Genomic DNA, 15,784 nt, shown 5'->3' with positions numbered 1-15,784 from the left:
CCACTGTATTCACTAGAGGCATGTTTAGGGCTAGCAGCATAGAAATGTTTGTCTGTATAATAAATATCCATTACATTTTTGCTTTTTAGAAAGGTTAACATTCTCTAGAAATATCATTGCCTTGTTATAGTTAAATTTTTTGCATTTAACAATGTTGATCCCAGCTTGTACTGTTCGATGTTAGAAAGATGGGTATTTTATATGCCGACCCCCTGTCTTAAGTCAACTGCATTTAAGTACTCAAAAGGAATTGAAAAAAAAATGAATAATGTTCTATACTTTTGGTTTCTGAATTTGCAGTTTAAAAAGTTAAAACCAATCATATCCCCCCCTCTAACACCAAAAGAAAACACATGACCAAGGAATTAAAGACTATTTATAACAATTTATTTATAAAAAAAAAAGAACCATACACAGAACAGTTTATACTGAGACACGGCAATAAATACAAGGGTTTGGGGTTTTCTAAATTGGTTATTTATGGCACACAACATAACAATGCAATACAATAAAGCACTATTTTAAAAGTTTGGTCATGTCTAATAACTTTAAAATAAACTTCACAATTTAAAAACTATTTCCAGTGACTTCAAATCAAACCAAGGAAAGAGCAAAGGACCTAATTTCAATACATAATTTTCTTCATTGGCCCTCAAGCCACAGATTTAACTCCCTTAAATCCAGATTTAAAACCTAAAATGTTTTGTTTTTAGGGAAGTGAACAAAGTGACAAGTACACTGCATTTTACATTTGAATTATATGAATCCAAGAACAATTTCAACAATATTGATGATTGGTTGTATATAAAACTGATGCTGCATAGCTGTCATTAGTGAAGAGGAAGAAAAGGAAGTTATTTCACAGTACTCCATATTTCAAAAGATAAAAAACAGAATGGTTGTGTTATTTTAGAATCAACACTCAGCATTGTTACGGGTCTATAGATAAGCACAAATGACTTAAAAAATAAAAATACTGATGTCAAATTGGGAGAAAAAGAAACGCAGATAAGGCAATATTTTTGTCGTCTTAGGCATCACAAATAAAGGAAGACTAGCAAAAATAGCAAAAAGCTTGCTTTGTTCATAAAATATACTGGTTTAATACTGATTTTACTATTGAGTACACTTCCTAATAATCTATGCCTTGATCGTTGTAGTGCCCATGGTATTCATCATTGTAGTTGCCTTGATACTCCTCTGGGTATTCTGCTTGGTAGTCACTGTCACTGATCTCAGAGCCATTTGTTCCTGTTCCTTGACTGCCATTGGTGTGTATCACTGGCTCTGTGGGAGAAGCACAGTACTTGGGATCGTACACCTGCCGTCCCAGCCCATAGACGCTCATGCCCTTCTGAGAGGCCACTTTGTTGGTGCCCATCTGTAGGGAAATGGTGGAGCAGTCCACTGGCTGTTGTGCCACCTTTTGATCAAAGATGTCTCTTCTGGTTCCTGGAGCTGCCATACCAGCCTGAGGACGCAACACACAGTTTAAACTCTCAAACCAGCTTTAATTTAAAAAAAGCCCCCCCCACCCCATAATTACAATTTGTTGTACAAAAACTGTTACAGTACTAATAATCAGACTTTAGGATTTTATTTTGTACAAAACAGAAGGCTTTAGAGTACAAATACAATTAATACAGGGCTTCTGCACATTAGTTATCATGGTACCTGGCTGGCTCCTTTGTTGGTTCCCATTTGCAAGCTGATGGTTGTCTGGTCATATGGCCTGTCTGCCTGCGTCTTTGGGTCGTAAAGATGTCTCCTGGTTCCGTACGCAGTCATGCCAGCCTGGCTAGCACATTTGTTAGTTCCCATCTGCCAGTCAAGAAGAACAAAAAAAAAAATCAAAAACAAGGTCCTACACTAGCTGTCTTCATAAGAATGTATCTACAGTAGTGATGCAGCTTCCAATTAATGCATAGCAGTGTTCTTCAAATGCGATTCTGCACTCCATTAGACGGCCAAAATCCACAGTACTACCAAATAATAGCATTGTTTACTGAATAGTGAAGAAGACTTATTTCCAAAACTGGTATTTCCTTTGGTCCTTTGTGTAAGGAACGCTTACCTGAAGCCCAATAACACATTGGCCAGCTTTTAACTTCTCTTCATCAAACTGTCTTGTTTGCTTGTCTGCATATTTCACACCAATGTCAACCTTTGAGCCAATACCTTTGGTTTTAGCCTGTAAAGAGATTAAATCAACAGAACAATGTAATTTAAATCGATCTGTAAACAGTTTAAGTACTTCTCCACCTTAGTAGGAGTACATAAGATATCACTCCCAAACCCTTCAGCATGCACAAAGACCAGAGAAGATGTGATTTTCCAGCCTTTTCCTCAAGCCTGCAGTACGTACCATACTGGCCAAGGCTAGCAGCGTGGTCTGAACTTGCGTCATGTTGCCATTTTCAAAGAGATCATTTGCTTCAAAGATGTCATTGGGCTTCAACCCATAAGTTAAAATCGCTTTGATGAAATTGCCAAGATTCTCCAGCTAAGGATAAAACAGAACATTTAATTTAAAGGAAACAATCATAAATAGCAACTAATTGTTTTTGAATGTATACCAAAAAATAGCAAATGGCCAAAGTCACTTGAAACCATAGACATTTTGTATGAAGTGTTTCTGGAAAAAAATAACAGTATACTTGGTAAGCAGAATAAAAAAGCAACTTAAAATCCAAATCAATTTTACACTGCTTATATAATTTTTAATTTCCATTTGCCCATTAGCCAACTTGCAACTACAGTAAATGCAAGAGGTTTTGCTTTACAGTTAAGTACTGCAATATGTAACACAGCAAATGAGCCCAATTTCATATACTTGAATGTAAAAATACTCAGTTAACTACTAACCCTAGAAGTGCACATTGTGGAAGATGGGGTAGAAGGAAATGTTTCTTACCTTGTGCCAGTTGAGTTTGGAATGGTTGATTTTTTTCACGGAGCCAGGCTGAATTTTGTTAATTAATCTAAAAATGCAAAACATTACTAGTTGACAAACAATATAAAATTTCCATGAACATTATATTACACTAATGGATAGTTCATACATGTAATGAAATAAGTCTACAATTCACTGTCAAACACTTTTTTCCAAAGGACAGACTGCAAAACCTTCTCCACATACAATACCACAGAATGAAGAATTAGTCACTGCAAGATGAAGGATTACATGCAGTATTAAAAATTTGATCAAAAGGCAAGACATGGAAGAAACAGGAAAGGAAACTTAAGGAAGACCATTCTGCATTAGCCTTCTGGAAAGGGCCCTCACCAGAAAAAAGTGCAGAGGAAGTATAGAAAGGATTTGAAGAGGATTTAAACCTGCAGGCCAAAAACACAGCAGAAATTAAAAGCTGTTGAAACCATAGGACATTATCCCAGACAAAAATGCCTGTCAGAAAGAATATCAAATGAGGCAATAAAAATAAAGTTACTGAAATGGATATCAGATAGTTACTCTTATACAAGAGTATATACATTTTCAATATACGCTTTAGACTTCCAATAGTCCATTAACTTCCTACCCAACCAATATGCAAGAATAACTACAGTTTCTCAGATGTACAGATACAACCCCTGTACAGCACAAGATACAAGACATACTGACATCCTCCATCAGCTATCACTTGCAAGAGCCACAGTGCCTAACAGGAGAGTCACCACTCACTGAAGGAGTAGCATTCTTCATAGAGTTTTCTACACACCTGCGAGGTCATCAAGAAACCCCTTTCTTAGTTGACAAGTGACTCGGCCCAACAAAGTCTGAACGGTAAAAAGTTACTTCCCAGAGAAAACTACAATATTATGCTTAGGTCTTACAACTACAACTAAAGTAGTAAAAAAAAAAGTCAACTTAAAAGCAAAAAAAAACATTTCCCCCCACACTTACTCGCATAGGATCACACCATCTTTGAGACCCTTTTGGAAATTGTCTCCAATAGGCATGCCAGTGACATCCTCGATCCAGTACCGCAGTTCCTCCTCCTTCTGGGAATCATATTTTTGTGCGATCTGGGAAGACAGCATTACAGCAGATCTTTGAGAAGCAAGTTCAGAGTTAAGATGTTAATTACAACTTAGTGCTTGAAAACATCAACTAATCCTTTCAGAATTTGACTGCTAATTCTGACAATTCTTTTGGTGACTTGTTTATGAATAGGGTTTTGAATTTTAAAGTTACTGAATATTATGCAGTCATATGTATACTGCATAAAAATATCCACGAGTCGATTTCTTGAAGCAAGTTAGTAGTTGTGGATTCCTACAAAGAACGAGACCAATTATTTACATACACAGTCATAGAAGACCTACTGTACAAAAGCCTTAACATGACTTCACTTTCTTCCTGTAGTTAAAATTAAAATATCAAAATGTTCTGAACCATGCTACAGTACATCAATTCCTAACAAACTTTATTCAGACATAGCTCTTCTCCATCTTGAAGTTTTTTAGAATATTTATGCTGAAGATTGTTTTTTTACCAGCTTCAACTGAAAAGGTGATTCAATGACATTTGTAAGGGACCAAAAACCACATCTGAACAACATGAAATAAGTTACATTTCCCAAGAATCGGGCAGTTTTAACATCCAATTAGACTCTACTGCTTGCCTTTTTTAGAGAAGCTCATTCTGAGTAAGAAATGTAGCCATCAGTACACCATCATACTTGTCGATTTCAATGCGGTTCTCCAAAAGAGCATTATCTAAAAAGAATTAGCCGTTATACCAAAGGATTTGTATACTTCACAAATCACAGGGATTCCCTTGCATATGCCTTTTATTCATTTAAATGAAATGCCAAATCCTTACTGCATCCTACAGAGGTCTTTGCATAGCTCAATGAGCCAAAGGGTTAAAATTGGAAATAAACCTTCAGGACTCAGGAAGTTGTCTTTTACCCACCTCCTGCTTAAAGATCATTGGCACATAGATAGGCGAAACTCCCAGCATTTATCTTGTTTCCCTCTCAAAGGAACTAGGGCTTTAACAGGGTAATAAAAATGTGGGTCACTATTTTGTCTTATTGGGGAAAAAAATAAATAAAAGTCAAATCCAAGATCAGACTAGAAATTTAATCTCATCTCAGATACTGCCCTTCTGAGAACTAAAGTCTGGCCTGGTTAGCACCAGGATGGGAGACTGCCAAGAAAAATAAGGTTGCTGCTTTAAGTGGTGTTGGTAGACAATAAGTGGCTCTCTACCCTCTGGGCCAGAACTGACAAAACCAATATCACAAATATTGCTATGTTGTACTTTAGATGAGGTGTTTAACCAAGGTCCTAACTTGTCTGGCATTAAATATTCCATAACACTCTTTGTAAGAGCAGGGGTGTCAACCCCAGTGTGCTAGACAAATTCCACACTAGACCTCCTTAAAGTTCTAACTTAATTCAATTAGCGGAGCAATTTCTGATTTGCTACATAGCAGCTCTCCTGAAACATAATAGCTGCCAGGGTTTACCCAGGCAAGTGCTAAACAAAGAGGGTACCTTCCTATAAATAAATTGCTATACAAGATCCTCCTAAAGGAGAAGTATATCAGCTTATCAAGAGGAGAAACTGGGCAAGATAAATGACTACTGGAAAACAGTGGTGGTCATCCTAACATGTCAGCACGGGTGACGAATTTATTCCACATGATGTTCCAGAAAACCCACCACTATATTAAGAGTCACACATTCAAGAGCACCTGTGGAACTAGACACAAATACTTTCATTCAGGACAATAAACTAGCATCTCAACACGGGGAAAAGAGGTCAACTCATTTTTTAAAATACTTTGCAAGCCCCGTCAAATACAATGCCTAAACATAGGATAAAGATGTAAAGGCCAATTTAGGGCATATTATAATCGGAAAAAAAGTAGATCCAGGACTAATTACATTCTTTGATGTAAGAGTGTTTACTGCAAAAAACTTCATAAATGGGCCCTTGTATTAAGTGTAACCCTTTTCTGAACACATTTTATAGAAAGAAGACAATGTGACAATGGACACTATTGTATGAATCCTCCATAGTTGCATGGTTATAGCACAAATAAATACTTGCAGTCGTGCAAGGATTTTGAAATAAGAGACCACTCACAGCAAAATATGAAGACAGTCAAGTAACCATCAAGATACTACTCACTTCTTTTCAAAGCCACCTGGTTGCAATTGTCAATTCTCAAATGTGGATAGCAAGAAATGTACTCAAACTTGGGTCAGGTTTATGGTAAATTGTTGGAATTAATTTAGTTGAGACCACAAGAGTCCAGACACTGTAGAGGATCTCACTAAGAAAAAAAAGCCTCCTTATATCCCACATATTTATCCTGGAACAAATCCAAATGCTGCCGAGATACAGGAAATTGCATGAAAATGTTTCTTCGGGAAAGGATTTACTGGACAGTGAACTCCATGCATCATAAAAAGAAACACATGGTCACTCAGGAACCACTAAAAATGACCCTTGGAAGACAGCTACATAGTAATTTTGGAAAAAGTTAAAATTTTCCAGCAAAACAGAGCTAGCTAGTCCTTCAAGTCAGCTTATCACCATACTACAACACCAGTATAACAATGACCAATTTCACTAAAGCCCTTTAGCCACAAGGCAATAACTCATTTTTCATGCAAGAGGAAGACAACAGCATGAGAAGAAATCTTGATTTAGGCTCTAAATTAACCCTAAATGTAGGGTTTTAGGTCTCTTCAATTTCCCTCCAGTATCCAGCTGCCAACTTTAGTTGCTGTTATTTTAAATCAATGGAATAATAGCTTAGGAATTAGTTCATTAAGGAAGTATATACTGAATATATCAGCTGTTACAAGCATTTGCACTAAAAAGATTAATTTCACTGTCTGGTGTTAATACACTATCACCCTTCCAGGATACATTATGGCAGGGTTCAGCTCGAGCAACTACCAAAGAATCTAAAATATATTCTAAAAAAAAACAAACGAGACAAACAGCCTTTGGTAACCAACACCAATGTTATCATAAACAAATCAAGGTATGTGCTGGGTGGTGTACTTTAGACACCACCTCTCAATCCCCAGTGAAATGTCTTAACTTGTGCAGAACAGCCTACCTTTTGTCATTTACATGAATTCCCCATTATGTCTTGAACCAATATGACAATTCAGGCAGCTTTAACAAGCATTCTCTCAGTATTAACTTTAAAGGGGAAATGCAGTCCCAATTTCTCAGACTGTTTGTTAAATCTTGCTAAAAAGTTGACAGGATCACAAAATTTCACAAATTCCAAATTAAGCACAATCATGAACTTTGCAGAAGTACTGTATAGTCTCCTTGTTGTTGTAAAACCCCCAGGCAAGAATGAGTTTGCGTGAACTGCCACATGAAGCTTAGCAGTCACTGCAAGTACGATGTTGTGCAGCAGACATTTCACCACAAATGTTCCAATGTGATCTGTATATAGAGAGTTAACAAGTTGTATTTGTTGGCAAAAGCTCAAAGTCAAGAGTAATATTTCTACTGGACTAAAGGAGTAAACAAGCAGGCTTGTGAATATCATGTCATAGGGCCATTCACCTCACGGGAAGTTTGGGTCGCTTTGTTCCAAATTACTGAACATGGCACATACCTGGAAATGTAAAGTATTCTGTGATGTACACCAATGTTACATTCATTGTGGTTTCGAAAGCACTCAAAGCCGATTCTAACCCCGAAATACAAAATTAGCATGGCAGTTCCCTTTTAAGGATTACTGCCATGGAATGGGAACTTCACACCTTCCAATTTACAAGGATTGGTGGAGTTAGGGGTGGGGCAGAAACCAATAAGACTTAACATGTGTCAAACATTTGTCTTGTCATATGGATACAATAGCTGTACACAAGGGAAAGTGTTTTTTATTGCAATTCATACTGGAACTAGCATACTTTAAAGAAAGACATAACCAAAGCCATTTAAAATCAACAAAACCTGCAATGTAAACTACTTTTAAAGTAAGCTATATATTCTGTTTCTGTTCTGAGCCATTGAACTAGGTTTTAAAAAGGTTAACCTTTAAACCATACAATAAGCATGCAGTTATGTACTCCTGCACATTTTAGACGTGCTATGTGAATGACAGCTGACAATGAACAATTTCCTCTTTATACTTGCTAAAGTGAATTTCAGCACACTGCTTAAATGACAGCCAATCCTTAAAAAGGGCAAAACTGTGTTGAGGCTTTATTGTACTGGCCTTTACTCATTCTTGGAAAATAACATCAGACTATTTCAAATGTGATTGTTTTTTCCAGTCCTACTAGGTCTTTCTCCATGACTACAATGTTTCAAAACATGTATAAAAATCACTAGTGGTCCTTCATGAAAGTGTAATCACTTCAATAACTCCTTTTGCACAAGAGAAATTGAACTAATTACTGTGCAGATAAATGGTTTTATTCATGAACACAGACTTTAGGAAAGCAGCCCAGACCAAAAACTGAGTTTCTGTCCCTGTTCGATAGAATTGGCAAACTCAGCTTCTGAGGAAAAATCTAGAAAGCTATGGCTTCATCCCACAGGAATTAAACCCCAGACACACACCCCCCCAAGTATTTCCTGCTGACTGCGCACAACTGAACAAACATCTGGAGAAAGAGCTTGGAGAGAATGCTACAGAAGCTTTTGTATAACGAAACTGATCAATTGAAACTAACTTGCAAGTAAATGCTGTAGGATTCCCTTTCTACATTAAAATAAAAACATTTTGAAATATGCTCTCCGTTACACTTTTACTAAATTTAGATCACAATTACTTCCTTCAAGATTGTTACCTTTTATCACCACTTAACACTTAATAACTTGTTTCAAATACTTTCCAGGTTTTAAGCCAAATTCTGAAAAGGGCTACATTTTATAAGATACATCAATTATGTAGAATCCACAACTTTTCTTTTATTTTTTAAGTGCAAAATTGGACTTTCCCTGAGATGTACAATAGGTCATTAATTGACATTCCTTTGTTCAGAGATGTCTCAAAGAACTTTAATTTTATTTAACTTGTAGGTTTTGATTAAAATGATAAACCCCCGTCAAAAGCTTTAGCATCTCGCGTCAAATATCTCCTTGTTAAATAAAGGACAACCCAAACTACCAAACAAATAGCAGCTGGGTATACTGTATAATGCTAATTAATAATTTACCTTCAACTCCATTACAGATGCTTAACTGAGCAGATAATGGGTTTAGAATAAACAAGCAGATGAGAAGAACATGGGACAATTTATGCACTGTACTATATGTCAATGTATAGTTGGTCTATACCAGGCTCACAAGCATTCACTATTAAGGAATTAAAAAAAAAAACAGGAGTTTTTTTTATCCAAGTATAGTAGCATTAAGAGATTCCTGGAACTACGTACAGTATATAAAATCTTTAAAGACACCATGTTCTTAAATACTACTTTTTAAACTGGAACACAAAGAGCAGTAGTGCCGTTTTCAGCCTCTTAAATGTATTGTTACTAAAAGTTTGTCATCAAAACATTCTAGGACGGCTAACTAATAAACCATGATAATTTTCAGGGAACTATTTCCCCATCAGTTTTATTTTTTTTAAAAGATGGCATAGGGTGAAATGTTGAAGATTTGCCTAACTGAATTTATACAGAGAAGCATTTGGCTGACCTGCTTCAAGTGTGTCAGCAGACTATACTAAAGCCATCCCATCAGTAGTAATGAATGCTAGAGAGCCCAAGAGGAATGTAGGAATACACTGCAGCCTTTTTGAACAACTTTGCTGCCTTGTAATATTACCTAGTACCAGGGCAGTATTTCTTCTCACCACCATCTTCAAAAGAAAATGCCTGAATGGGACTCTATTCACAGCTCCTTGGCCCCCTTCCGAGTAAAGGCTTTGCAACCACATGGGAAACACGAAAATACCAGAGTTCACTGTGCAGCAATCAGACATTACAACTGCATATCAGGAAAACTAGAACTTGCCCAAGAAGTAAACACATATTCATATTAAGACTGTTAGTGAAGGCAGTTAAACTGAACATGAGAAAAGGGCAATAAATTAAGAGACCATACGCTAAATCACAATTTTATTGACAAATCCCAAAGAATCCCATTCAACAATATGGTTATGATTGCAAAGATACTTCAATGCATCAACAATGAGTATTGAAAAAGATTGAAAATTAACTTCAAAATTAAGAATAAATTTACTCACATTGTAATTATTTGCATTTATATAGTGCTTTTCAAGTCAAAGAATTCTGAAGTGCTCATATGTAGAAGAAGATCATCCAAGTGGGTGCTGCATAAGTTGCAGCAGAACAGGTAAAAAAAGTGAAATATGCAGAGTATCATGGAATCTTTAATGATAAAACAGTCAGATGCTCAGTCTAATTTAACTGGCATTTTAGGAATTTCATGTGTAAGTGGAGACCAGCATTATGATCTCATGCTTAGTATTTAAACCTCATAGCAGATGGAAAAAAAATGCAAAACTACTATAAAACCAAAGCTTTGAGTTCAGGATCTTGAGCTAACATTTCAATCGATTTTCTCCTTTGAGGGCGATAATTTGACTTGGAAGAAAAATCACTGCATACCCCAGCTGCATTCAAGTCTTTTGCCACAAATTGTAACTGTCTTTGTAAGATAACCCACAGACAACCACACACACTCATCTGTCATTAAAAAAATCTGCAAGTGTATAACTTGTGCTGTATTTTGTTCCCTTTCTGCATTAAAAAGGGGCAGTTAAGAATGCTACTCTAGTAGAAACTAGTCAGAGATGAACTCAGGGACTTTTTTTTTTTACAGCTAATCACCACTAGCAGGAATGAACTTTCCAAAATATTTGATTTGTGGGTTGGATTATCACCAATTTCATGTGCCTCTATGTTAAGAGACCATAAAAATATTGATTGCACTAACAAATATTGAATTTCTTTAACCTAGTTATAACCGTTCTCCCTCTCAAAGGCATTGCAGTTCAGCACCAGGATACATTGCACATGGAATGGAGATAATTAGTCTTTTAATCCACAAGACGTATCACCACTTGTTTGTAAATACCCTGGAAAAACCCGAATTGATCCTACGCCACATAAAACACCATTTAAACAGACACCTAGGAATTCTTTTTTATATTGAACTTTACTGCCCATGAGAGAAATGTGCCCCTAAGTGTACTGTACATTGCAGGCATCTGGTCAGTTAAGAGAAGATGCTCTTGTACAGCAAGTCTAGAATACCTGAAGTACTCCATTTTAGAGTGGCACTACAGACTTGTCTGCAGATTCCCAGAACCTGAAACCAGTCATTCCAGATTGAGACTTGGTTCATAAGTCACACGTACCTTAAAGTACTTTGTCATTAAAGGTGCCATATGTAGAACCAATAACATAAATAGCTGGGGGTAATACCGTACTTCAAAAATCACAAAGTCTTTGTTGCTTTTACTAAAGGATTAAAGAATGCAGCCATTAATATAACCCTATATGAATATTAATTAATTTCATTAAATACTCAAGATATGGGGATAAGTACAAAACATCTGAACAGAGTATATTCTTTATCCTATGAGTCAAATTAAAATCCTCATAAGCAAAATTAAAGCTATTTCACCAAGTGTGTGCTTTGGCCACTTATGACTGCAGTCAAGTCATGAATGAAGTCAATTAATAAAGTCTGTATGGCCTGTTAAATGAATTGGACATTTTGATGTCATTTTGTCATTTCATCAAAATGTAAATCAAATGTAGCAGAAATCCTGTTACTTCTCCTGATGGTGTGCCAGGAGGTTATGCAAAAGGGAAATGCATACCAAGCCACTGTGCACAACACCTAGACTTACAGTAAACCAAAATTTCATCCAATTTCACACAAAGTGAGCCCTCAAGATAACAGGATCTTGAGTGTTTTTAAATATTGCTTAACCATTCAACTTTACTATTGCACATTTTATTTAGGGGGGACAGTGTCAAATACTGATGTCTTGATTCAAAAAATATTTGCACGCCAAAAAACTCCAAACAAATCCAGTTAAAGTCAGAAGTAATACCATTCACACCATATGTGAAGTAGATTAATACAAGATAAGCCCTGGGACACAATTAAACCTGCCAAGCCATGTTGTTGAAGCCAATGCCAAGATTTCTTTTAGAAAATGGCTGGGTGAGAGCCTAGGATCAACTCGCTACTATCCACCAAATGACCTAGAGGGGTCAAATACCCTGATCGGGTTTTAAACCTTTCTTATGTTATCTTTGTCAGTTCATTCAGATTCTTTAGAACACAGGCTTCATTATATTTTCCATTAGTTGTAACAAATCACTGGAGCCTGGCCTGTCAGTCAGCAAATTCTCTCCAAGCATTCCTCTTAATAAAGGGCATCTGTATTGTCTCCCTGCTGGCAGCTGCAATGGAAAATACTTCAGATCATACTATTATTTTTATGAAATGGCCCATTTCTTCTCTTCTCACTTGGGGGAAAAGAAACTCCTTCTGCCACAAGCCAAGAATCGGCACAAGAACCTGGCTAATTTAGTTATATTGTATTCTATCAGGGAAAACAATAAATTTAGATTATGGTTAAGATATGAAACCATAAATATTATCCAACAAAAGGAGAGCTACAAGTTCATTTGGCAATGAGAGACAGAAGCCACTGGTCAAAGTCCAATACATTCTTCAGATTAAGTAACACCAAACCTGTGTGGCACTGTTTTAGCCCATTCAACATTGCACGTTTTCTAATGTTTGTGAAGACTTTACACTGACTCTCATTCTAGTATTTTAACCACCACTTAAATGAAGCTCCAAATGGTGTAAAAATACTAGAAATTAAAGCACTTTTTTTTAAAAGAAAAGGCAAGCATTTCACTCCAAGTATAACTGACAAATGATCCATTTGTAAGGAGTTGCTATAGTTTGAGAAAAAGTCCCAACATTAAAAGTAATATACAGTATATGCTCCACCCACCCCACATTCCAATGATAAATATACTTCATGTCATAACTGTGATTAAAACCCAATGCATAAACAAAAACTTTTCCAAGAATACAGCAGGCATGAACACTAAGAGGAAGTTTGAGGCATCTCTGACATTTGGAAGGAACTGTCAGCTGCTTTTCCATATCGTAAAATCAGTCTCATTTACTTGGTTTCTTGTTAGCTGTGAAATAGCATCTTATCTGATTACTTTAATTTGGTGGATAGTAACATGTGGCATCTATTCCCAGAATGTACCCTTAAAAGCACTTCATTTAAATGGCACTTATGCTTGCATTAAAAAGGGGAAAGAACAGCCAATTTAAATGTTGTCCAGCAAAAAGACCGATTTCACTTTATTTATTATCTTCAAATTATTTTGCTGAGGGTATGAAAGGTGTTATTTTACATCCAAATATAGCTCACAACGACTCACCTCAATTTGATCTTGGTACGTTAAGAAAATGACCAAAAACAAATGACTTTTGCTTTTCTATCCCTGTAGGCTACTAACAACGTCCTGTAGTAAAAGATTCCTGGATTACTACAGAAAAAGTATGAATTATCCAATTAAAGAATTTTGTCCTGTACATTTTGACTAATGCGTGCACAACTCCTTTTTAAAATAATTAAAATGATTAAATACAAAAAAGACAAGAGAGGAAAGAAGTTCAGATCTTGCTGCCTAAAAGGTCAAAGAAACCAACTTTACAGAACAGTTTCAAGATTTTAAGAAGCAACCCGAAGATCCGGCAGTTATCTATACTGGAGATACAATGGTGCCAACCCTTGTGGTTTATCGCCAAATTACTCTTGAAATTTCTGCTCGCTACATCTCGCTTAATGGTGGCTTCCTATGGATAAATGGTGATGTAATGCTTTGGGAATCCTGACCAGGATTCTACCCCCTCTCCTTCTCCTCCTCCTCCTCCGTTAGACATTTTCTTTTCGCAATCCGTTACGACGTAACATCTCTCAAGATTTAAAGCTTAACGCAACAAAACCGGCCTACCTACTGTTAAATCAAGAAAACGTGAACGTCACACGTTTCTCCCTCTACCAATCATTTCAGGAAAGTGCACTTCGGGACAATTGCTCAAGGTTACAAAACGGTAGAACCAAAGCTAAATTCAGTTTCGTGCGCTTTTTCTTCCAACACCTAATTACGGCACAACAGTATAAATAAAGTCGCAATTAAACAGCTCATAGGCATATCTTTAGATCTGCGTTTCCCTATTAATTTAGGTAACAAGATAAAGTTTTTTTTGCCCCTAGAATATTGTAACGGAGTACGTGGATTCTAAGTGTCCCAGCTCCTCCCAAACAGCTAATAGATCCCGAACAATGAATTCGGCAGCGGATTTCATTCATATGGCTCCTACTATGCCGCAAACCAAACCAGCGCTAGACAATGGGTTCCTATGGCTCTCCTGCGTACAGTCATGAGCTGCGCATCAAGAATGCCGATGTTTACCAAAGCGTTTGATTTACACACACAAAATAAAACAGATTGCAGGCTCTGACGAATGTGATTTTTGTTGAAACAGTAACCAGAAACTGGATAGACCATCTATAAACGAATGGACCTCAGGGTAAATAGTCCCGTCATTAAACAATAAAGATACCGACTAGTATTTTGTTGAGCAACCTTTTCAACCAAGTGGTCTTCGTTTTATTACTGTCTTTTTGCAACGACAAAAAATATATACAATATATATATATAATACAACCGTGTTAATAATTACTCGAGTCAAAAATAGCAAAGGATAGAAATTATTATTCACTTTTAAAAAACAAAGAGTGGAACCTTCGGAACATGAGCTCCAAACCGTATTCATAAAGTCAAGACACTTTTTACACGATACTCATTCTAAACTGTATTAAGATACATAACCGGTACTATATCTGAATTTCATCGTCTCGGAAAGTCAAAGAGAGACCGTAGCTGTTTTTTCCAATAGCCGAAATAACATTCTCAATAGATTTTTTTTTAAAAAAAGGACAGGTTAACTATTGCATTGTTCTACCTTTTAAAAAGCAACACAGACTTATATGAAGGGTGTGTATAAGTACTCGCACGAATCTCTAAAAGAAAACCTTACAATTGTATGAAATTGAGCTTTTTAAGTGTTACACTGGACTAACAGAGGGACCGATAGGGTCGCTAAATCACAATTATGCTCTAACACTCGGAAACCAGATTTACCCCCCAAAAAAAGAAAGTTCTATAAACCAACTCCGAGAATTCAGTCAATTTCTTAAAGTATACCTTTCTTTTTTCCTCCTCTTACCTTGCTTTTCACTTCTGCAGATAACCCGTAGGCTGGCCCTTTGTTGAACTGAGTCATTTTCCTTTGTTACAGATAATAAAATATCAATGCTTAGATACAATAGAGTTATGCGTCCTCTTAGTTGCCGTTTTTCAAAACGACAGCGAGATGAGGCTGTCTGTTTTTCTCCCGGCTCAGTCCAAACAAATTGCTAAAAGTCCGTGCACGCTGAGCCCTTATATGCACTCCTACTTGTCCCAAACAGATTGTCCGAAACAGCGTCTCCGCAGAAAGTTCTGGTTTCAATAGCTCATTTTTTTGTGCGCTGAAAAACTGTCGCAAGACGATTGACGACCACAAGTTGACCAATCAGAGACGCTGATTTTGTATCTACTCTCCCTTTTGTTAAAACAAGAGGCTGCTAATTGAAGCTGACGTCAGCTGATATCGAAACTCAGCTTCGCTTCAAATCTGGTTTGAAGGCTTTGAAAAAAAACAGATATGACATTTATTATAGCTTTCATATTTCTTTTTTTAATCTATCGGTTTCGG

General features: G+C 36.6%; 1 protein-coding gene across 1 annotated transcript; it reads right to left on the bottom strand.

Moving 5' to 3' along the window:
• Positions 1-365: 365 nt before the first annotated feature.
• cnn3a (calponin 3, acidic a) lies at positions 366-15,580 on the bottom strand. The gene is made up of 7 exons (XM_006634880.3): positions 15,254-15,580; positions 3,905-4,026; positions 2,915-2,981; positions 2,366-2,503; positions 2,075-2,191; positions 1,675-1,821; positions 366-1,471 (listed from the first exon to the last, which is right to left on the bottom strand). Exons 1-7 carry the CDS (start codon positions 15,308-15,310, stop codon positions 1,133-1,135), a joined length of 987 nt encoding a protein of 328 aa, XP_006634943.1. The 5' UTR covers positions 15,311-15,580; the 3' UTR covers positions 366-1,132.
• Between the last annotated feature and the right edge of the window lie 204 nt (positions 15,581-15,784).

The sequence above is a fragment of the Lepisosteus oculatus genome, chromosome 9 (assembly GCF_040954835.1).
Source record: "Lepisosteus oculatus isolate fLepOcu1 chromosome 9, fLepOcu1.hap2, whole genome shotgun sequence".
Taxonomy (NCBI): Eukaryota; Metazoa; Chordata; class Actinopteri; order Semionotiformes; family Lepisosteidae; genus Lepisosteus; species Lepisosteus oculatus.
Note: the sequence above shows the minus strand (reverse complement) of the source record. Positions and strands in the feature narration are given on the sequence as shown.